Source organism: Pelmatolapia mariae, linkage group LG7 (genome assembly GCF_036321145.2).
Source record: "Pelmatolapia mariae isolate MD_Pm_ZW linkage group LG7, Pm_UMD_F_2, whole genome shotgun sequence".
Classification (NCBI taxonomy): Eukaryota; Metazoa; Chordata; class Actinopteri; order Cichliformes; family Cichlidae; genus Pelmatolapia; species Pelmatolapia mariae.
The window spans coordinates 41,032,677-41,057,842 of record NC_086233.1 but is presented as its reverse complement, the minus strand read 5'-3'; the positions used below and the strand labels follow the sequence as shown (position 1 = coordinate 41,057,842).

Sequence of the window (25,166 nt, the reverse complement as noted above, 5' to 3'; positions counted from 1 at the left end):
TCTTCAAATTCTTTAATTCTCACTCACTTTTGCAACTTTGTACTTTTGTGTTACTTGCAGCAGCAAAAAACACAAAAATACTTGGTGCTTTTCCTCGACATTCTGCTGCAACATTTCAAAGAGCCGGAAAGCAAATAAAAGGCAGACAGAAATGAGGCAGGTCGAATCTTCTTGCGTTTCACGCATGCGCAGTACTGGAACATAAGCGTTTTTGGCCATTTCAATGTGGACGCACAACTCTGTGAAAATGACTGAAAATGAAAACACATTTTCAAATCTATCCAGGCTAATGTGGACGTAGCCTTAGATACCAATGTTCTGAAAGAAGTGACAAATTGCACACCATGAGCTCCCTTTAATTGATCCTACACTAGTAACTGTCATTCATCCCTATTCTCTGTTCATAGCGCTTGGAGCTGGATAATGAGTGTCTGCTTTTTGGAATTTCGTTCTTTTTACTGAGTACTATCGATATTTTTTGTAATGCGCCTGATCAGAAATATTAAACATCACACAAAATGTCAGATCTCCAAAAATGTCTTAAACAACACGAGAAAACAATGAAATGCTAGTCCTTACTGTAGAATGTATCATAGGTTGTATTTCTAAAAGAGGAAGAGATTTCAAAGATTCCTGTTCAGACCAGGGAGTGGTGAAGACAAAACATCAGTCAAAAATAAACTTCAAAGAATTCAGAAATACCAAAACATGCAGACACATACTGTAAGTACTCAGGCTTTATGCTTGAATCCACTAACAAAAAGATTTAAGCATTTAAGCACATGTTTATACTGTGAGACCCTGATGGGGGTCTCTTATGCTGCATAAACCTGCCTTAATCATTGGCTCCAGAAGCTCTCCATGTTTATCTTAAAGCAATTAACCTTTGCCTCAGCAGTTACCCTGTCTCTGTAACTGGGCAGCATGCTGTGAGACAGACATGCATGTAAAAGGTTACTGTAAATGCTGCTACACATATGCATGTTCAACCCATTTTCTTTGTTTTTAACATTTTAGCATAACATGTTTAATGTCTTTTTTAGCATTTAAAAAATAATGTAGCATATTTCTAAAAAAGTAGATGCTATGCAATTATTGCTGTTAACTCTCGTCCCTGGCAGTAAAGTCCTGCCAACTGCCAATGGACATGAGGGAAATTGACTTTTATCTGGGATAAAAAAATAAATATTTCTGTTTACACATTAATTCTTATAATCCTACTCTGGCCTTTGTAGTTGGTGAGGACTGGATGCCTCTCTGCCCCTGGCGGGGGTTGTACCGCTAGTGTGATACTGGTAATAAAGCGCTGATTAAAATATCACCCACTAATTCACAATTAGTTGTGAATATTGAATATTGCACAGGAGGAGTACTGGAATCTTTAACTGGTAATCTGTGCCATTTTCAAGATTTTGAATATTCAGGTTTTATTCTATATTCTGCTGTATTCGTCACTAAATATCATCCCCTTAACCTTAGACATGGTACAGAGGAAATTGATGGATTTCTTTCAAAATATACAACATAAATTGCCCTAATTGACATAATTTGATGTATCATTAGTTCAGGGGATTTAAATATTCACACTGACAACAGCAACAATGAAAAGTGATATAAAACAGACAATCCCTTTATTAGAATGTTTTGACTTTAAATAGCATGTGAATGGACCCATTCATACAAAAGGTCACACACTTGATCTACTTGTTTCCAGACGCCTTGATGTCACAATTACAAATGTTCAAAATGTTGCTCTCTCTAGTCATTATTGTGTGTTTTATTTGTCTTGTCAAAACAAATACCAACCGATTAATTAACGAGCATTACATCAATGGCATCACAGGTGACATATTTATCAGCGAATTTTCAAAGCACACATTACAAGTACTGTCAACATATGATTAAATGCTGAATAATTTCTCTGATGCAATTTCTCAAATAATTAATTATATTGATTTTGCCAGAAATGTAGATATACATAATCCACCTAAAGTTCCCGGAAGAAACAAAGGAAAGGTAAAGATGGCGGAAAGAAAATGTTGCAGACCTTTTATTCAGCTCACAAGTCAATTGGTTTAAGAGTTGGTCAGGTCATGTTCTTCACTGGTACTCATCATACCAAAGTGCAAACGTTTTTGTGTTTTAATTCGTAGCTTTGGAACTGCTCAAATAAAAATTCAAAGGTTTTTCCTTTGGGTCTATCACCGGTCTGTTACACGTTAACCTTCACATGGTCCTGCTTGGTGCTGTCATAAAAAATATCAATATATCCCATCATTCTTATGCACATGACACTGCTTCACCTAACCTGAACCCTTTTCCTAACATGATCTAACCTTTTTTTTTTTTTTTTTTTTAACAAACTAATAAGCTGCACTGATGACATTAACTCTGGATGTCTAGAAACTTTATACAATTTTTTTTAGAACAGAATTATTTGTAGTTGGTTGAAAAAGTCAGTTAGTTCACATTTATCTTCCCTGCCTCTGAAACACAGTAAAGAAGTCAGAAACCTTGGCATCATTTTAAACAGTGATCACAGTTTTGATAATAAGGTCTGCTGCCAGAGTCGTTACACGTACATGGAAATTTGAACATGTTACCAGAAGTACTGAAGTACTTCATTGGCTCCCAGTTCAAAAAGTTAAGTTTAAACTTTATGAACTAAACGTTCGCTTCCTTGCTCACTGTCTGCAACCCAGTTAAACAACATCAGGTGTCCCCCGAATTAGACCTACATGTGGTGAGGGTGGTTTCTGTTACTGTGCTCCTATATTGTAACAAGTTGCCTGCTGACCAGAGGTAAGTTACAGCTGTGCCTGCATTCAAAAAACGACTCAATAAGTCAAAAGCTGAGTGTCTGTGAGTGTGTGTGCATGTGTATGTTAGCTGTTTTAACTATTATAAGATTTATTTTTCAGCTGTCATCATAAACCTATATAGATTTGTGTTTATTTTTACTCTCTGTAGTAAGCAGATTGAATTTGAGTATGATGAAATCTGCTGCATAACTAAAGTTGCCATTACCATGATTTGGTCAAACATTGCAAATATTTTAGTATTTCTAGTATGTTGTTTGTATGCCCACAATTTTTCCCTTGTTGCTCCTTGTTTGTTGTGTGTCTGAACATCTGGATTGTTTTTTGGACTTTACTTTTGCCATATTTGGATTTGTTTGCCTCTGCCTTCCTGTGTACAGCTTTCTGGATTAAAGATCTGGATTTTTGGGTGTCCTGCTTGTGGGTCCTGTTCCTTCGTGATCATTGTAATTAACTGTTTACTCTTAAAAAGCTATAAAATAATCACTAATATAAAAAACAATAAGCAACAACCTCAATCTCAGCTCGTCACATTTTAATACAACCTGTGACAAAAAGTTCAAACAAAATGAAACAGTGAAAATGAAGCAGGACACACACATCAACGATACTGGAAAAAGAACATCCTAATGTTTATAAATGCACTACCTTTAAATTGCAACTTTAATTGCAACCATCCATATAATTAATTAATTAAACATAATATTAAAAACAAACTAGTAACCAATTAGCACAAATATTGTTTCAGTGTTTGTTTTCGGTAAGTGAGATTAAACTAGATTTTATTTTAATAATGTTAAAGAATCAGCGCCTTTATGTCTCCACTGGGTGTTCAGTCTAAAAGATCGTTTCAGAAGCACGATGACAGTTTCAAGCCGCAGCAGCTTGACCTCTGCCTATTGATGCCAATGTACACTGTAATGTGAATGTGAAATTCTGTAATGTGAAACACTTCTATTTGTTTCAAAGATTAAACTGTTTAGAAATAATTAACCAGATCAACAAAAATGGGAAACAGAAACTGCAGCAGAAAGGTGACACTGTGAAAACACTGTCAGCAGTGAGGTTTAAAATGAACAGTAATAGCACTGAAGAAATAAGGCAAGTGTCATGTACACTTATTTTGTCATTGAGAATATTCCATCCAATTAAGACTTCTTTGTTCTAATGGGGCTAACAGGCCAACATTAATGTTGCACACTGAGCTACTGCATCATTACATGGTTGCCTCCTACTGGGTGGTCTTGTAAGAAGGGAGGAAGGGGAGGCACTGGAAACATCTAAACCTTTTCAAAACCTTGTTGCAGAAAGGTATATCATAGCATGACTGGTCATGCATGTTTTTGCTTCCATCTTGCACCTTGTCCTGCCAGCTCTTGATACCTCTCTCTTTGTCAGTACCTGAAAAAGATGGGATGAGGTTAGATGATAGAGCTTACTTTATAATTGATTGTCTTTAACACAAGTATTCTGTCATTCACCTGGAATGGTGTTATCCAGTATGAATCCAAAAAATCCACCGATGAACATATGTGTGGTAAAAAGCACTACAATCAATTGGTCCAGCTCTTTTATTCCTTTAGAGACAAGAGAAACAAAACAAGTCGTTAACCTTTATTAGCCCAAGATAAAAGAACTATAAATCTTGTACAAGATTATCGTTGCGCTTGCCTCTTCCATATGAAGGCAAGGATTCATTCTTTTTAAAACTAAATCAAGGCCTAATCATCCATCCACCCATTTCCTTAACTTCTTATGCAGTTTAGGTCACGAGGGCGCTGGAGCCTATCCCAGCTGACATGCCAGTCCAGCATAGGGCCAACACAGAGAGACAGACAGCATTCACTCTTACTCAGTTTACTGTGTGAGGAAGCCAGAATACCTGGTATCCACTTTTACCACGGTTGCTGAGTTTACCGTACACATTTTTTTGTGTGGTGTTTGGTTGTATTCAAGCATCTTAGAAGCAAACGGGTGAATCCCTATATCTCTGACTGAGATGGATTTGTCTGAGATATTTTATGAGTGGCCTGTAAACTGTTCGTGGTATTTTTTGACAGTTAAAAACTTTCTTTGTTTGAGGTTTTCAAAACATTCGACTTCACATAGACACAAATAAATTAATATACTACAGTATCTTAACTTGCCCTTCACTGGGAGTTGCACTGTGCTCTTGTTTATATAAAATTTTTAACTGGACAGTGGATCAACTTGGTGAGATTATCTGGTTATGGCTTACCGAGAAATGTCTATTTCAAATTAATTAATTAATCGTATTCACACATTAGGCTAAAAACTTGATAGTGCCAAGAGAAAGGATTTTTAAATCTTATCAAACCTTATTAAAACTTTTTAAAAAATCAAATTTAACAGGATATTTTGTATAAGTAACTTGTATGTTCCCTTGACCACTGAAATCAAAGACAAGCTAGATAATGCTTCCAAATAACTATTCAAATCACTTCCCAGATACAGTTAAAAATGGACTGACTTTTTGAAGGAATCTGGGTCAGTACAGAATGTGATGTCACTAGGTTGGTTGGTTGCTAATAGATTCCCAATAGTTTATGTTAGCTAATTAGTGACAAAACCAATAACGCCATGGAAAATGTTTAATTCAATTCAGTTCTATAGAAATAAAACTAAAGTGGCTTCATGGTGCTTTATATTGTAAGGTAAAGACCCTACAACAGGGGTTCTCAAACTTTTAGGGGCCAGGGACCCCATACAGGGGGTAAAATTTTTCCAAGGACCCCCTTATAACCCTCATGCTTTGAGATGAGATGCCACTTTAGCTTGGCTGGCTTCATTGCTTCATTTTCTAGCACTTGAAGACACACAATGCATTTTGGTCTTCCATCAAAATTCTCGATAAAGCCAAACTCGAGGGGACTGTTGTCATACTCTCTAATTTTAGGTTGTTTGGCTTCTGCATTACTTGATGAAGTGGACAGACTTAAATATTTATCCATTGTGCTAATTAGCTCAACCTCAGATGATGCACATGTTTTTAAGTGCCACTATGCGCCAGGTGACACTATGTGTTTTCACAGACCCCCAATCTGCACCTTGCATACCCCTGGAGGTCTGGGGACCTCAGTTTGATAGCCACTGCCCTACAATACTAGAGAGAAAACCCCAACAATAAAATGAGCAATCACTTGGCAACAGTGGGAAGGAAAAAATGCTTTTAACAGGAAGAAAAGAAGGAAGTGGCTGCCTGCCACCACTGGTTGAGTTTAATGAAAGGAAGAGAGAATTAAAAAAAAGCACACTGTGAAAAGAGCCAGAGATGAAGTAAATCAAGGTAAACTCAAACTTAAAAGTGGTCTGATACTGTCCTTTCTGTGTTTTTTCTTCGTCTGGTGGGTAAACTGAGAGGGGCAATTAGCTAGCAGAGCAGATGTCCACTAGATGTGATCAGTACCATTTTATGCCATAAAATACTTTCTTTACCCAAGCACATCCAAACATAACTAAGTTTCTTACCACAGCACGATCAGGAATCCTACCATCCAGTGGCATGTTCATCTATCCATCCATTCCTGAATTCATTTTCTTTCGCCTATCAGGAGCAGGGTCATGAGGGCAGAAACCCAAGCAGAGAAGCCCAGACTCACTGTCCTCAGCCTCCTCCTCTGCTTATCCAGGGGAATAACACCAAGACACTTCCAGGCCAGCCAAGAGATGTAATCTCCTATCTCCTATCCTAAGTCTGCCCTGGGGCCTCCTCTCAGTGGGATATGCCCAGAACACCTCAACCAGGAGACACCTAGGAGGCATCCTTATCAGATGTGCAAACCACTTCAGCTCGCTCCTTTTGATGAGCATGTGCACAGAACAAACAAAAATCTCCCTGTGGACATGCTCATGCGCTCTAGGATTATCAGTTATGCTTCAGTTTCTTGTGTGATATATAAGTAGTAAACTGGTTGGATATGCTTAAGAGAAGAAAAACTATTTTATTGCATGAAATAGCACTGATTGCATCTTGTACACATATATCTGCCAGTTGATTGAAATGCTCAGTCTGTCCACTCAACCTAACAACAAAAATCACACACAGAGGGGACAGTGTCGGACAATTTGTCTGTGTGGTGAATCAACAGTGAGCCTGACTCAGACAGGCTCTTTTGCACATAGTCCTCATTTATTAAACCGCTCGACAAACTCTAACACTACAGTCAGCAGGAGAATCTTCCCATTACAGTGCAGCTAGCCAACAATAAAGAACAACTTACTGCTTAGGAGACAGAGAGTGAAAGTTGATTGTAAAACAAATTAGTTTTTTAACTTAAAAGTTATTGCTACAGCCAGGGGTGGTTTAAAAGTGCACAGCAAAAACTCCAGTGTTACATTGACACTAGAGAGTGTCTATATGAGTCCACTCCTCTGAGTGTTAAATATAACACTGTTGAGTGTTAAATGAACACTTTTGACAGTGTTATATTTTTAAAAGTAACCTAGTCAGTTTTGAAGATTAACAATGACTAACACTTAGCAGTGCTGATTTTCTAACACTGGAAAATAACTCAAAATGTTAGAAATGTTAGAAATATTCTTGATTGATTCTTGGGTCGTTAATTGACAGAAATGATAAAGCTAGTTGGCTAATATGTATTTACATATGAATAATGTCTGTTTAAATGCGTTCCCATGATTATTTTAATGTTGGCTTGAAATAAAATATCTCACTCTGCTGGTTCTGCGGCTTACTGCAACTTTGCATGCGTGTCCATTTCATGCTTTGGAGAGGCAAAGTATAAAATGGCGGACTGCCGTGTCTGTTGCACATTTTGCCGTGATACTGTCATGTCCACTTTAAGGTGATTGTTTTCTTTATCAACACTTTCCAAAGTCTGCCTTTATAATAACTTTATAGTGGCCAGGAAGTCATGACGATAAAGCCATGATGTAAAATCTGCTTATGTATTAACCACAGTATATGTGACAGTATATGTGACTGATTACTTCTTTTTGCTGCACTGCCCCACTACACTGGACCTTAGGGTTCACCCACCTACCAAATCCCATTTTAACTGTTTTGTTATTAAGATTTGTACCATATCAACCCTTATTTATTTTTTTAGGATTGGGGTATAGAGGAAGGACATGACTTCCAGGAAACAGTTTGGAGAAACATGGTGCAGAGGTGCACAAGGAGATGACCTAGAAGGGGACAATGTCAATGTAAAACTAACTACTATCTGATGCCAATAGTAAAAAATACACATATTTTTGTAACTGATGAACTGATGTAAATTAAACTTTTACATGGAGACATTTTAAGTGAGGCGGATAATAAGAAACAGAATATGTAGTAGCATTCTAAAAGAGAAAATTTGCAGGTAGTTTGATAAAAGCCACATTGTAGGGCTGGCTGTGGTGACACAAAGTGGTAACATAGGTACAATTTGCCTGTAGCACCTCACAAGAGTGTCCTGTGACATCGACAAAAGAGCTACGGATGTTTAGATATATGGATTTGTAAAGGTTTCTGTTGACCAAGGGGCACCTTTTTTAATCACTAGAGACCACTGAGATACTCTAAAATCCTGAGTCAGAGTTGGCTTTTCATGTGGCATGTGTGACCACGAGCACATGGTGGAATACAGAGGGCCATTCAAAATGGAAATGCCTGCAAGTCCAAGGCCCTGCTTTCATAATCCTTCTCAGGCAATAAACTGCATAATGAAGTTGTATTGAATTGAATCAAGAACTGCAAACAGCGCTGACGTAGTTTGACTCTGAAAAAACTCTTGTTCAAATAACCCATCCCAAAACATATACACACAAAGGAACACACACACATTTCCTGCCCAAAACAGCAGCAGTCAAAAGTTCAAGGCATCCACTGAGTTGATTTTAAATCCAACAGCTTGCACATCGAAAGACGTCGGGATGAGCAAGAGTTTGTTTACAAAGAGCATTGACAGGTTTCCTCTTGTCTGGAGCTATCAGCTAGTGTTGAGGCTGGGGACAGACTCTGGAGCAAGAGTGCTTTATCTGAGCTGGGAAGATTACAGCCAGTTACATGGGGGCAAGCCAAGAGGATTGGGAGGTAAGCAGCCTAGACCAGAGAAAACCAGACAAGCCCTCATGCCCAGTATTGAACTCTGGATTAGCACTTTCTTGGGAGACACTAGCATCACATGACACATAGGATCAAGGTCTCATGTCTGCAGAGAAGAGCTGTTTAATCTTGAAGATTGCTCTTTTGATGGCGCTTCATAGGAGGTGGTCACAAAGCCTATGAATCAGCTAATCAAAATGTCATCAAAATAATGTAATTATCAGTTGTCAACCTGTGACGATCTATAACTCTCTTACTTCTAAGATCTCTGACTGATCATATTTACTTCACATTGTGTAATTTCATCTATTGGATTAATGTTTGGATTGATGACTGCATTAGTGTAAGCTGAGCGTGAACTATCAGTTGCATATGAATGCATATTTTATTATGTTTATGTAATGTAGAAAAACATTTAAAGTATTACAAAACAATTTTACCCTATTCACCTTTCGCATTTAACTTTATTATTATTATTTTTCCCGTTTCTGCTTTTTCACTATTGTTTTTCCCTGTTTAGTCATTCCTCTTACCTGACCAATAGGCAATAATGTCAATGAAGAATTTGTGCACATTACATAAACAGAGGTGCAAGTAAACCTAGAGTTATCTATGATTAAACCCTTGGAATGTTTTATAGATTTGACCTGTTTCACCTAAGCACTGTGAAACCTTTATAAGATGTATGTGATGGGCTTACCATATTACAAATACTTATGCAGTTGCGGTGCTTTCTTTCTTTAAATTGTTTGCAAAATTGTCAGAGACCTGATTGAAGTGTTCAGTTGGCAATATCTGCAATCGGCAAATTCCAGTATAACATAGAAAAAACTATATTTTTACAAATGAAATCTAGACTAATTGTTAAAAACTAACAAACAAGAAACCCCCCAAAATATTTCAAGCATTAGGTTCTTTTCTGATGTTTTCTGCAATCTGCACATCCTAGATGTAGTAGTTTTCCAAAGAAGCTAAAGTCACATATAACCAAGCCAAGCCCTTAAAATTCTATTCTCAAAGCTGCTGACAACATCCACAGTTTTACACTTTAAATAAATGTGATTCCAACCCAGCCTCCTTCTTGTGCAAAGAAGAAAAGTCATGCATGGATGTACAAAGAATCAAGCTCAACAGCCTTATCAGTGCCCCCTACTGGCTGAAATGCTGGTTTTATCCTATTCAACCCATATAAAACCTGCCTTAAAAGACTGGACTCCAAACTGAATGTTTTTCTGTCCTATGTATGTAAAGGTAAAACCAAAGATTCCCAAAACACATTTAGTCTAAAAGACAATTTGCCACCTTTAGCCTAAAGACTAAATGTAAAATGTTTGCCATCTGGGCCTGTGGGATTTTGGAACACCTTGGCATTAGGAGCTTAGGCTGGCAAAACTACTGCATCTTTTCAAGGGTAATCTCTAAGTGTCTGTGGGAACACAGCCTGGAATTCACTGTAAGAGGACTATGTCACTGGATGTTTTTTTTTTTTTTGTTGTTTGTCTGTCATTGTTTACTGATTTTGTTTTGATTAATAAAAAATAAAATGGTCAAACTTGTGTAATATCTCAAGCAGAAATCTTACAAAAGTGTCCCACAGCACAACTATTTGGACAATTATAAATGTTATTAAAGTACCATAGCTTAGTTTCTTCAATTATGCACCAGGTGTTTAGAGCACTTTCTATTGTGATTCCTGTTAGATAAAATCATAAAGGAGGTGGTGAAATAAATGATAGATCACACCCAGCGTGGGTACAGACAAAGAGTTTGTCATGGTACAGTGGCTACTGTGTACTGAACTGAGAAGAAAATTACGTGAAACTGCTGCTTTCCAAGATTTTTAATGCTCATTGATGCATAGTAACAAACTAGTGCTGTGCCATAACAAACAGACATGGGTTGTGTGGGCTTAAATGGACAAAAGAGCAGGTGCAAATTCACTGCCATGTGCCATCTTTTGTATTTTATCTGATTACCTATTCTGTCGATATTATGCAGTGAAATAAATTATTATAAACCAGGCTGAATAAGCTAAAATAGCACAGTGTGTTAGCAAGCTACATTCTTTGCTGTCTCTATAGGTATCAGATATCTTTTGTGCTTGAACATTGGTAATTTTTCTCTGCACTCGTCATGCGATACCTGGGCATCGTGGTGCCAGAGCTGGGCCATGTACTATGAAACAAGTTCAGCATACACATGATATTCAATACCTGGCTTCACTTACCCTGCCAATTGTGTTAAGCAGTCACACGAAGGTGGTTATCAACTCAGACAGCACAAGGTTTCCTAATCTAGCTATGCACACATTCACATGAAAGACGTGGCATATGACCAACCAGATGACCATTAGAAACATGGTCAGATTTATTTTATCAACAATGTGTCCGATTTTACAAACGAAAGGAAAACTATTTAAAATATAAAGAAATTAAAAACATGATACAGCAGTGACACAGTTGTTGCAGACAATGATATTAGTTGCTCTTAAAACAGCTTTAAACATTCTTGCTATCTATGCATCTGAAACTAGTTTCTGGAAAATTGATTGGTCCGTGAGCGGCGATTTTATACGTTACTGAGCTATAACCTGCTTCCGAGCAGGTTAGTTCTGCAGCTTATAGCTTGATAGGCCCTAACCATACTTTGTACTATTTTGGAGGACTGTACTATGTACAGGATTGAAAAATAGATTTTTTTTTTCATGTCCTAAGAATAACATATATACATATATAAATGACAACAGTTTCTCAGTTGACTCAGTCAGTCAGGTCGACTGTAGCATGGTGTACAGAGTATAGACACAGAATCCAAACGTAGGACATAGAAGGCTGACTTCAGCAACAAATGGTGAGTCTTTAATATTGGCTATAAACAAAAGTCCAAAAGAACAAAGTCCATTAAGACTAGTGATGGGATTTCCGGCTCTTTTTAGAGAACCGGCTCTTTCGGCTCGGCTCACTAAAAAGAGCAGGCTCTTTCGGCTCACAACCGGCTCTTCAGGTTGTTTTGTTGCTTTAATTAATTTATTATTAACAACAATATAAAATTATGCACAAAAGGAATTACTAATGTAAAAAAAAAACCTGTGGTTTTATTTATATATGTTTATATATAAATATATAAGGTGGCCCCTAGAGACAAAGCACGTACAAACTCCAAAACACATTTCTAGCGTTAACTGAACTTCCAAAACAGAGCTACCTAGATCACTTAAATTACACAATTGAAAGCATATGTGTATTGTTTGTGTATTTATACACAGGCACTCATATATATTCAAATAATTAAAAAAATGTTAATTGACCTGTTACTACCACACACCAAATCCGGTCGTTGGTACTTCCTGGCTTGTGTAGCCACTAGGTAACAAAAGCTCAACATCCTGGAGCATTTCTGTTGTGTTTTGTACGTATTTTGGAGTTTGTACGTGCTATGGAGTTTTTACGTGTTTTGGAGTTTTTACGTCCTTCGGGGTTTGTACGTGCTTCGGAGTTTTTACGTGTTTTGGAGTTTTTACGTCCTTTGTCTCTAGGGGCCATTATTTATTCACTCCACATAAAATGTAATAAATAAATCATACAATATAAAAACCAACTATTCACATTTCAACTTTTAACTATTTAAATTTTCAGCTTTTTCCTTTTAAACAAATTTAAAGTGAAACAACACAAAACACTGCAAACCACAACACAATTAAATATAAATATGAAAAAATATGAAAACAAAAAGAAGATGCACATTCTCTGTCATATGGGCCTGCATGAATAAACTTTGAATCCTTTATCATCCGCAACTGAAAATAGTTGTGGATGATTACTATACCTTTCTAATGTGATGTTGTTGTCCCTGGCTCTCTTTCTCTCTCTTTCCCTCCCGCTCTGTTCCTGTGCTACCGCCCCTCCCCCCTCTTCCCAGCGCAAAGCACAAGGCTCGCGTGTGGAGTAAAGCGGAAAAAAAGTGCGAGAGAGAGGGTGAGAGAAAGAAAAAAAACCCCGGCTTGCGTCGGTCACTTCAAAGAGTCGGCTCTAAGAGCCGTTTCGTTCGCGACCGACACATCACTAATTAAGACAAGCAATAAGCAAGAAAAACGGACAACACAGAGCTGCACAGGAGTAACACAACTAATGCTTTAACAATATATACAAAAAGAGTTGATTACATGCAGACTGGAGAGGAACAAGACATAGGTAAAACTAAACACACAGAACTAACACAGGACACAAGAGAAAAAAAAAGAAGAAAATAACATAAAATACTAAACAGAGAGAAAAGATGAGTCAAATTAACATGAAAACACAGACAAAGGAGCAGTGTTACTCCAGTGATGTAAAGCAGAGGAGTGAGACAGAAGAAGAAACAATTCAGGAAACAACCACAACAATAAATCACAGAATGAGGCATGGAAACTAGACAGGAACCAGAAAAATAACATAAAAGCTCAGGATGCTGGGAAAACAAAGAAATTATGAGCCAAAACAGAAACTTATTATAAGAACATCATGTTATATTGGAATTAGATATCAAAGATTCAACAATATGACAAGGACTCAAACTCAATGTTAAAATAATAAATCAGTAATCCAGAAATTAAAGTAGTTTAAACTTCACACACAAAAACAATAAAACACAAACAGGCACATGAGCTCAAGGATGAGCTCAAAAAATGAAACCTCACTATTGGCTGGTTTGGAATACTATTTAGTTAGATTCAACAAACAATTTTTTTTCTTTTAGTTTACTGGAGTAATTTATGTTCTTTCAACAAAATATTGTGCACTAAAAAAAGCTTTTTGGATTTACTTTAAAAAGTTATGTCAAATAGCTCCACTCAACTCTGGGTGGAAGTAACTCCTAATTTTTGTTTAAAAAGTTGAACCGACTCTTTGAAAAGTCCTGACGTTAGCCTGCCAAAACGGAGTGTCGTATTGAAAGAACACAAGTGAATCGAGTAAAACTAAAGTAAACCAATAAATAAATAAATAAATAAATAATATTAATTTGTTCAGTAAATCCAACTAAAGAAGACTTTGAGTGTGTTTTCACAGGTTGGATGGCACCACTTGACATTAAAAAAAACACACACTTTTTTGACAGACTATGTTTCACAGTCAATATGTGGATTATTTTAACTGTATTTCTATACTTTGGTGCAAATACTGATTTTAAAGACCTAAAAGTGTGTGTGTGTGTGTGTGTGTGTGTGCATGAGGGAGTGTATGTGAGTGTTAAAATCACCAGTGTCAATGATGCCAGGATTGGATTGAAACCAGGTGGGTAGAACCAGACCGCTGAAGGTTGAGAAGCCCAGGATGACGAGGTTACGTGAAGAGTTAAGATCCACATACTGGAGAGAGAAAAGAAGACAGAGGATGGTGTGTGAAATAGGGTGAGAAAGAAAGAAAGAGAGACAGAAATAATGTGATACAAATTTGCTAAAACTGGTTTATTGACTCTCAGATGCAAGCCATTATTTTGTTGATCTGTTTCAGCTAGCTGACATTTCTGCTGTGGAACTTCACTAAAATGAGATTAGGAATAATCAGGAAAAAAAGAGACCCAAATTCTATTTTGGTATGGGATTCACATTTATTTGGTCATGACAGGTTAACACGGGCCACAGTGAGGTCAATGTGTATATATATATATATATATATATATATATATATATATATATATATATCTGTGTGTGTGTGGATGTATGTATAAGACTATATTACCTGCCTATAATAATGAAACATGATACACAATACTGTTACAACAGTACAAAACGAAATAGCTACAAAATATAGCTTGGGAAAACACCGTCATTTTCATCTTTACAAAAACTGATAGAGCAAGTTCTTTAGCCAAAAAATACCATAGAGGGGTGGAACTAGTAATACAGTCATTACATTGTTGTGCAACAGTTCAGTTAAGGTATTTGCATTTTCTGTATTTTCTAGCAAGTACTTCCTTAAACACCCTCCCACTTATGTTTTTCAACAATTAATTAGTCTCAAAGTAGGAGACTTTTATAACAGCTAAAAATTTACAGTGTTTAGTTTTCAGTTGTCATTTAGGCATTAAGAAATATGTTTGTGGTTGAAAAACAAACACTCAAAAACCTTTTTTGGAATATCATTAAATTACTATCTTCTTGTCTGTATGTTTGCCCAATATGTTTGCTGTAATCAAACTGAAATAGCTTGATATGGGAAAGGTGATTACTATTGACCCTCACTCACTTAACCTAACCTTGAATTCACATATTACTGTACTTACATTTTTTTGTGCAGCAGATTTCTTAAAGGTTGCTTAAAGTGCCAAATGGTAGACAAGTTAATGACAACAAAATGCAAATAAAATTTTTATTACACACATGATCCTTATTTTCTGTTTTTGCCTGTATTCTAGATAGATTTAACAACACCGCTCACTGTGGAACCAGTGAGTCCAAGAAAGCCTTAATAGGGATGGTGCTTTGTTTAGCAGTGTTGTTTTATTTGAAGGGGTTGAGGATTAGGGCATCTTATTAAGCTATGCTCTAGTTACGCTGAATAAAAAAAAAGGTGCACCAAATAAAAGAAAAATGCAATTTGATATGCTGTGAAATTAATTGTGTTTACCTGGAGGTTGGATATCCCAACTGCTGCAATCATTCCAAACATAATAAGGAACATGCCTCCAATGACTGGATCTGGGATAGTGATAAAAATTGCTCCAAACTTTCCAAAGATTCCCAGGATGATCATCAGAATTCCAGTAGTCTGGAGGACCAGCCTGCTACCAACCTAACATAAAAACAGAGCACAGGGACTCACTGTAAGGTGTACACAAGAAAACTTAAACCATCATTATTGTTGCAAGGATGTTGGAAGAATCTCTGGGGCTCACTGGACATGTGACATGACTACACAGGAAGAGTGGTTAAGTGTTTCGATGCCATAATATTAAATAATAACTATATCTGAAATTGTCCTGTGATAAGACAGGGTGTACATGTTTTTAACAGGTGTGTACATACTAATCCCATATTTTTTATTGAAAATACAGTAACCTGCACTTCAAGCAAGACACAAATAGAAGTGGATTTAGATGACCATTAACCAATGCACAAACAAAATACATAATACATATAAATCCACCTTGAATGTTGTCAGTAGTTGTCAAAAGTAAACTTGGTTTTGGTCCCTTTCAATTAATGGTGAAAATCTCCCAAGGGTGTTCTTTTAAATCTGGTGCCTGTAGAGTATATTGATCTCATTGTCAGGTTGTTCAAGGAACAGTTTTAAAATATTTTTGTGCTTTGGGATATGGTATATTACCCTGCTGGAAACATCCCACTTAAGATGGGGACCCCATGAAGTCTTTGGTTGGTGTAACCCACTAAAAGTGGTGTAAACCACTTTTATTGCCTGGCTTTTAAATCAGAATGAGTTTGTATTACTTCTTTTTCTCTTATTTATTACTCAAATCTTCTCATTTTATGCTTCTTTTCTTAAATTTTGTCATCTTTTTTGATTGTTTTAAATATACACCACTTTGCCCAACAGCTGTTGTTTTAAATGTGCTATATAGATACATTTGACTTTGACTTTGACTAACCCATGTGATTTGAAGTCATGTGTATTCAGAAATACTATTCTGACTAGGTTGTAATGATTAATGAGTTACATTTGCCCTCCTATTAACTTCAGGCAGTCTGGCCATTCTCCTCTGACACCTGACATCAACAAGGTCAAGATAAGTACTGTTCAGTAGTAATCCCAGTAGATCATCCATTTCTCAAATACTGAAACCAACAACCATAAAAAAATTACTTGAATCACCCCTTTTCCCCTATTCTGATGCTTGACTAGAACTTCTGCAGGTTATCATTAACATGTCTACATGACTAAATGCATTGACTTGCTGTCAAGTAATTGGGTGTTTAAATATTTGCCTTAATGAGCAGCTAAGCATAGCGAAGAGGCTGGTGAGTGTATATTGGCACTTACAACAGCAATTTACAAAATCTGAGCTTTAACTTCTGCCATGAATCAACAGAGGGCTGCTTTGACTCTGTAAATTAAAAAAAATAACAGTGACTGTATATGGTTGTCAGTGTCATGGTCCTGGGTTGTTAGACCCAGCGTTTTGTGTTTACTGTTCCTATTATTATCCGGTGTTCTAGTTTATTCTGATTTTGGTATTTTGTTCAACAGTTCTTAGGGTTTTGGTTCTTAGTGTTTTGTTATTCCTGCCTGTGTGCTTTCCCGGTGCTGTGTTCGTGTTCCTGAGTTTGTTTGTAAAACAGTTTATGATTTCCTGTTTTAACTTCTGTGTCGTGTCATGCCCATTAGGTTCAGCTGTGTGTTCCTCCTGTGTGTTGTTTCCTGATTACCTTGTGTCTGTACTTATAGTGTGCGTCTACCTCTGCTCCTCGTGGGTTCGTCTGTGTTATTCTGTGTAATCTGGTGTTCTCAATGTCTCTCTGCTCCTCATCCTGTGTGTCTCCGTATATTATGATTTCAGGTTTGGTTTCTAGTTTTCCCAGTTTAGTTTTTGTCTAGCCTGTTCCACATTTCCTGTTTGCCACTTGCCACACTGTAAATAAAATTCACTCGCATCACCACCGGCGTCTGCAACTTGGGTCCTCCTTCAATACATCACATGCCTGTTGCCCCAGCTGTGACAGTCAGTTAAATATGTAGTTTAGTCTGCAGCACAAACAGTAAGACTCACAAACAACAACAACGCAATATAACTAAATCATGCATGTTTATTGCCTTCCTCTCCCATTAATTGTATCACAAGACCATAATCTAAAGGTCAATTAAAATCATATTTCACCCTGCTTGCCCTGCTCACTATCTCTGCTTCCACTGAGTCCATCCAAAAGTTAAAAAGATAGTTATCCACTAAAATACAAATGCATAACTTTTAAAAAATCTTACTTGTATAATCACAGTTCTACTGAACTATTTCTGTATATAGTATGGATTTGACAAGGCTGTTAACTGCTCCAACCTCCCATCTGTGTGGAAAAATATTTACAGATATTTCAGTCACATGGCCATTAATAGTATGTGTTATTATTATTTTTTCAGGCTGTTTCAGTGAATATTTTAGAATACTAAATTAATATCAAACTCTCTTCTTACAACTACAAATATGTTGCTAGTATTTATATTAATGGCTATGTACACATATCACCACCAAAGCTCTCAGACAGATGAATCACCATTGTTTGACATGAATCAACATTATTTGTGCATTGCAAAGTTAATTTAGTTTCCTCTCCTTGAGGAGACTCAATAGGTATGATGCCCCTACCTATGGGGTAGGGGCATCATATGCCCAGATAATACAGGGAGCAGGACATCATATTATTGTTAAGTGAGGAATGGATGTTACTTATAGATACTTTAATGACAATAACATCTGTATCCTAAAAATGTTTTATTGCATAATAATAGAATAAAATAAAATAAATACAAAATTTAAGAAATCTTTATTGCAGTCACTTATTATTTAGCTCCCAATGTTCAAATTCTTTGTGATAAATTATGCAAGTACACAATAGATACTGTGTGTGTGTCACCATAGTCTCCATATTTATGTTGTGGCTTTTGAGCCCGGTCGTAAAATAAATGGGGGCTTGTCCGGGATAGTTTGGACATAATAGATTGAGCCTGGCAGTAAAGGTAGGGATATTGGTGGACAAATTTGATTATTGTTCTTTCCTACCCTGGATGTTGGTTTTAGGAAGGTTGCAGACTTTCTTGTGCTCTCTGCAGGCTTCAATTGACTCTGGTGCCAAACAAAACTTTTTAGATAAATCATTAGCCACTGAACTTTGCTTACCTATGGAACCGTTTACCTGAGCTTCTTCAGGATTCGGCTCTTAACAGCTCTCAGCAATAGTCTTCCAGACATCACACATCGCTCCCTCCCGGTGAACCTCATCATTTCCAGTAACCATAACGAACTCATTCAGTTATATATGAAGCACCTGGCACACCCCTTGTTTTTGGACATCTTTGGTTGAGTAAATACAATCTGCACATTCATCAGGTCCAGAATACTATTGCAGGATTGAACCTCTCCTGTCATCAGGACTGCCTACTATCAGCTTTGCCCCTGGGGGCCAGTACTTCGCCAGATCACCACTTTGAACCACTGCATCTGTCCTCTGTGCCAGCCGCCTGTCATGACCTACCAAATCTTCTTCTTCCTAGCAGTTTATATCCCGCGACGCAGGGTCCGCTATCTTGCATGCCTTCCTCCACTTCTTCCTATCAAGGGCGTCTTCTGGTGTAACATTCACAGCCTTCATATCATGATGACCTACCAAATATCTTCCATAAAGATCTTGCTCTCTCTCCCCCTCATCACAGGCCATATGCCAGGGCAACAAACCTTCTCCCTGGAGCTCCACTACCCACCAGCAGACTGTACAGCCTGTCCAAGCTGGAACAGGAGGCCATGGAGAAGTACATCACCCTCAGATGCCTGGGTCTCTGACGTGGGAGATTGAGTCCATGATTCGTAATTGGTGGCATATGGTCTGGTTCACTTGCTATTCCAGCACTGATTGGATGATAGCCTTCATCCAATGTCTGTTCTGCTGGTCCTCTCTCAAGAAAGATGTCCGGGAATATGTGTCTGCTTGCCAGGTTTGTGCTAAAAATAAGGCTTGCAGCTCTCCACCCATGGGACTCCTCTGACCTTTTCCTACACCTGGGAGGCCTTGGTCTCACATAGCCCTGGCCTTTCCCCGCTAACCAGATAACACAGTCATCTTTACTATTGTTGACTACTTTTCTAAAGCCACCTGCTTCATCAGCTTACCCAAACTGTATCCTCACTGGATGCCCAAGTAATGACCCATCATGTGTTCTGGCTGCATGAGAATTCTTTGGGACATCTTGTTGGATCATGGTCCTCAAATTACCTCCTGGGTGTGGAAAGAGTTTTCCTCTGTCCTGGGAGCCCAGGTTAGTCTTTCTTCTGGGTTTTACCTGCAGACATAATGACCAGGTGGAGAGGATAAACCAGAAGCTGGAGGCCTCCCTCTGATGCACAGTGTCCATGAATCCCTCCACCTGAAGCTCCCAGATAGCATGGGAAGAATATGCCCATAACTCCCTGACATCATCAGCAACTAGGCGATCAGCCACCCTCGTTTCCCTCTGTGGAAGGTGAGTGTTCTGTACTGTCTGTGCAACACAATTTCTGCACATGTCAGCGGCACTGGAGGGTGACACAGGTAGCTCTGCTTCGGACAAATGAGCAGAATAAATGAAGTGCCGATCATTACAAGACATCTAAACCCCATTACTTAACAGGTCAAAAGATTTTGGTTTTCCACCAAGCATGTTCTGTTATGGACTCAATCTTGCAGACTCCTACTTCCATTGTACTATTTGAGATTTACTCTTTATTTAAACATGAATGTGCATGGAACATGGTCGTCGGAGTCCATGTTTCTCGGATGGAATTGCGAGACAGGACATGCCAGAGTTACAAGAGCATTCTAAATTCAGGAAATATGCATAAAATATAGGGTCATCTACTAATTGGTATGTCCCATTTTTCCTTGGGAATGACAAAGAGTTGTCTTGTCACACATGAATTAGTGTGTGTGTGATTGATAAACCACTTGAGGGTACCAGTTTAGCACACTGGGTTTAACAGGCAAACCATATGCTGTAAGGCCCCATGTCTTCCTCCTTGCGTTCCTGTCTTTTCTTTACTGTTCTTTTGGACTAAAGGTTTAAAAGTCCCCCAAATGTTTGTTATGTTTTGAATCAACTGAATTAAAAATCTTACAAATTGCCTTCTTCAAGAGATCTACAACCAGATAGGAGACAACAATTGTATATACCTTGGTAATACCCAGTGCAGCAATGTTTTGGCTGTAGGAAGTGGTGCCATTTCCAGTTCCCCACAGAGCAGCAAGTATGCAGCCAATACCCTCTACGGCGATGCCTCGGTTGACAGCGTGTATGGGTGGTGGAGGGGCACCAGACAAGCGAGCACAAGCATAGTAGTCACCAATAGATTCCATGGTCGATGCCAAGACCCCGGCCATCATACCCAGCACTGATGACAAACTCACTGTGGGCACACCCCATTGGCCTGTGGATGCAGAGGAGGCATACTTAAGCTTTCCTTTTTTTTTTTCTTTTTTTTTTTTTAAACCTGTCCCGTTTGGTTCTTTTGCCATCAGAATTATTGTCTAAAGGCGAAGAAAGATGCCCAACGGATTTACTTTACCAAATGGACCATCCCAGCCTTGCCGTAATGGTCCATTTGATTTACCTTTTATTGTTTATTTTATTTTATTTTTTACTTGCTAGATACGGGACAGGGGAAAAGAAAAGGGAGAAAGAAAGAGGGGGGAAAAAACAAAACAAACAAACAAAAAAAAAAACAGCGGAGAAGAGGGACGGGGATAAAGGGCAAAAAACAAAAACCAACAAAATAAGCAGACAAAAAATACATATATCGATCACCTGGATCACCTGTTGAGAAAGAAAAAAGAAAACAAGCAGAAGAAAACGAGAGTAATAGAATAAACAACATCACAATGATATATGGGAATATAACACTACATACTTAATATTAAACATTATTGTGCAGCACGTAAGATCGACAGCGCACAGTGTGCTTTGAGGTAGGAGCCAAAAAGGGTGTAGTTTGTGTGTGTGATCACCTGTGTGTACACCTGTGAGCATGAGCGCGCTTGTATTTAAAAGGTTCCTTAATGTAATGATCTGCTAGAGGGTGTGGGGGGCCACAGTCCCATCCTCCAGGGCATGAAGCAGGTATGGAGGAGATCAAAACTCCAGACATCCAGAGGCCCCCAGAACACAAGAGACCAAGGAAGACCAACAGAGGGGCAGCCGCGCCACTGTCCCAGAAAGAGCTGAGGAGAGTCCCAGATGAGGGATCACTCAGCAGCCGCGGAGCAGAAGCCAGGGGGGGTTGCAGTGACGTGCCCGTGAGCTCCGCCGGCAGCCAGCTGTGCCTGAGTGACCGAGCCCCAGGCCGAGAGGCCGAGGGCACCCCACCCCCGAAGTGGCCCGAGCGAGCCCCAGGTTCCAGGCCCCGATAAGCAGCCACCAAGGAGTGAGCCGGTGTGTACCCGGACGCCCACCCCCGGACACAAAGAACCACCAACGCATCGATGTCTGAGGGCGTCCGCCACCGGCAGGGGAAGTGGTGGGGGGAGATAGGCCTCCAAACCTTGGAGGGCCTGAGATGTCCCCAGAGAGGTGGCGTCTGATACCCAACCTGACATATAGACACAGACATACAGGCACACTCAAATACAAACATCCATTCCCACCCTCATGCTCTCATAGGCAATTACTCCACACTCAACCAACGTGGAGACAGACATAAAGAGACGCTGTACACACAATCACACTCCCCAAGCGTACTCTAAGAACCGGGTCTAGGTACCCTTGCCCCTGGAGGGGGAAACTGCACCCAGACCCAGGTGGTGTTACCCTTTTCCCTGCAGTGGGGAGAAGCAGACTGCCCCGACTCCGCACTAGCAGGGAGGCCCCACACCCCAGACCCCAGTCGGACGGCCAACTCCTCCTCCTAGCCCCCCCGCTCCAGCAGGCCGCAGAGACCGGGGGTGTGAGAAGACTCCAAACCTCCCTCTACCCGCTCATATGTAGTGTTGATGTATATGTGTTCTAAGGTGCAATTAAAACCCAGGAGGGCATGGAGCTACCTGCCAGAGAGCAGCAGGTAAGCGCATAGCCCCTCCTGATAGCCCTCAATGTCTACGTGTATTTAAAATTGAGAGGTGGGCAACGACGCCAGGGGTGAGGTGTACACCCTGATGGTAATTTGGAGTCCGTGTTGTGAGCCCACCCCCAAGATCCTATATGTATGTGTTATGAGAGTGTGAGTAATGTGAATGTCTAAGTTGTGAGATAAAATTGAGGCAGAGGCAGCCAGAAGGGGACAGAGGGGGGGGATGCCTCCTCTGCACCCTGGTGACACACCCCTACCCCAAGGCCCTGCATGTGTGGGTGATTGTGGTGGAGCGGGAAGAGGGAGGCAGCTGGAGATGGGGAGGGAAGAAAGGGAGGGGCAAGTGACCCCTCCCTGGGGCCAGCTCCCCCGCTGACCCCAGTAGGCACCCCCATGCTCTGCAACCCGCCAGGGAAAGGGGGCCCAGGCCCATCCGGACCAGGGCCCAGTGCAGCAGCGCCGCCCGGCCCCACAGAGCCCGGGACAGCCCACCCGACCCCACTACAGAGAAAACTGCACCCACCCCATCATCCACTCATCTTCCAGACTACACAAGACAATAGACGCCCAGGCTGAGATCTTCCTCCACCTCTCCTATATCTCCCCCTCCTGCAGAGAGAATTCCTGAGGAGAGGAAAGCTTCTGCAAGATACTTAAGCTTTCCTAAACTATAGGAACATCAAGACTGAAATCATGTCAGTGGCTACAGTACCTAATAGATGAATCAGTCATTGTCAGTTTTAATAAACATGAAGATTTATTTATTTGCCTGAGTAAAAAATTGTAGTTTGAGTGCCCATTAGTTTAGTTTGATCAAACCATTTTTGTGCTTTTTAATTGTTTAACTTATTTTAACACTCTGGATACTTTAAATCATGTTGGCAATGATGAAACCTGGTCAGTTGGAGCTTACTTGCATTCACATGTCATATTAAATTTCATTTAAATTTAATTTTTTAAAGAGAGCATTTTCTCAAATGCAAAAATTTATAAACACTTTCAAGTAGAGTCAAATCCAAATAAAATAAGATATATATGTACTCTAAACTAAAGTATCATATTTTTTTTTTGTCTTTACTCTGTCATTTTGGAAGGTTTTATGAGTTTTTGCACATGTGTTGCTATGCGTTAAAGTGTGCAAGTGAATGAGTGAATGAAGAGACACGAGCATATCAGCATTCTGAAATTTGCCCTGTGCTTCAATGCAAAGTTTTTGTGCTGTTGAAAACAAGACGTTATGATGCTGTAGATGTTAATTAATATTAACAATAATTCATGGTCCAACCTAAAATCCCTCAGGTCAGTGGAATTTTACAGGTGGAATTTATTGGCTTGTGAAAAAAGCTTTAATATTTATATTTTTAATTATTAATGCAATTTAATTGAGACAGTATTTTATATTATTTTACTTTCAATCAGAAAAATGTTACGAAAACCTTGAAATACACACCATGCCCCCCTTTAGGTTCACCCCTGTTCGCTTCCATCTAAAATAGGAAGGCTGTCGTCAGCCTTCAGCAAGATGTATAATTTAACCATAGTATCAGACTAAGTCAGCATCTCATCTGCATATTTTAATGTAGCCTTACTTCTGATTTATTTACTAGATTATATTTATATATTGACTATTTCCCTAATTGATCTATTTTACTTAACTTCAGTAATTACTTCCTCTGAACCATCAGCATGTCTTTTAGAGCCCATTCCCACAAGACTACTCAAAGTCCTACCCCAATATCAAAAATTATTGAAAAAGTAGTTGTAAAGAGAACTGAAGAGTTTCAGCCATGAAACAATAGAGAAACAGCATTATTGAAGGTTACAAATGATCTTTTAATGCCCTCTGACAGTGGACTCATCTGTGTGCTTGTCCTGCTAGACCTCAGTGCAGCATTTTATACTGTTCACCTTAATGTTTTTTTACAGAGATTTTACCATGCTTTAGGTATTACAGGTACTGCAATACAGTGGTTTGAATCATGTCTATCTAACAGACTTTAATTTGTCCATGTAAGTGGCAAGTCCTCTTCACACACAAAGGTTAATTATTGAGTTTCAATGGTTCAGTGCTTGGATCTGTTTACAATGTACATATTTCCATTAGGCAGTATTATTCCATTAGGCATAGCATACTTTTTTTTTAAATACAGAAAAAGTTGGGTATGTAGATGATACCCAACTTTATCTATCCACAAAACCAAATGACATACACCAATTAGTTCAACTCCAGGAGTGTCTTAAAGACATAAAGACCTGGGTGACTTCTAATTTCACTTTACTTCTAAATTCTGATGAAACTAGGGTTATTGCACTTGACCCTAAAAATCTTAGAAATATGGTGTCCAACCAGATGCTTACTCTGGATGGCATTACCTCCAGTAACACTGTCAGGAATCCTGGAGTTGGTTTTGGACAAGATATGTGGTTTCTTCCATTTGCACAATATCTATAATATTTAGAAACATTCTGTCTCAGATATTGAAAAAGTAGTAAATACATTTATTACTTCTAGACTGGACTACTGTCATTTGTTA

The 25,166-nt window shown here is 38.9% G+C and overlaps 1 protein-coding gene across 1 annotated transcript in view; it reads right to left on the bottom strand.

The window, feature by feature from the left end:
* Positions 1 to 1,965: 1,965 nt before the first annotated feature.
* Positions 1,966 to 25,166, bottom strand: part of si:dkey-106n21.1 (solute carrier family 23 member 2) — a 54,986-nt gene continuing 31,785 nt past the window's right edge. Inside the window, exons 8-12 of the mRNA XM_063480937.1 lie at positions 20,744 to 20,997; positions 15,501 to 15,665; positions 14,131 to 14,239; positions 4,301 to 4,396; positions 1,966 to 4,220 (exon numbers count right to left, since the gene is read on the bottom strand). Coding sequence (XP_063337007.1) covers positions 4,051 to 4,220; positions 4,301 to 4,396; positions 14,131 to 14,239; positions 15,501 to 15,665; positions 20,744 to 20,997 — 794 coding nt within the window. The 3' untranslated portion in view covers positions 1,966 to 4,050. The remainder of the gene's footprint in view (positions 4,221 to 4,300; positions 4,397 to 14,130; positions 14,240 to 15,500; positions 15,666 to 20,743; positions 20,998 to 25,166) is intronic.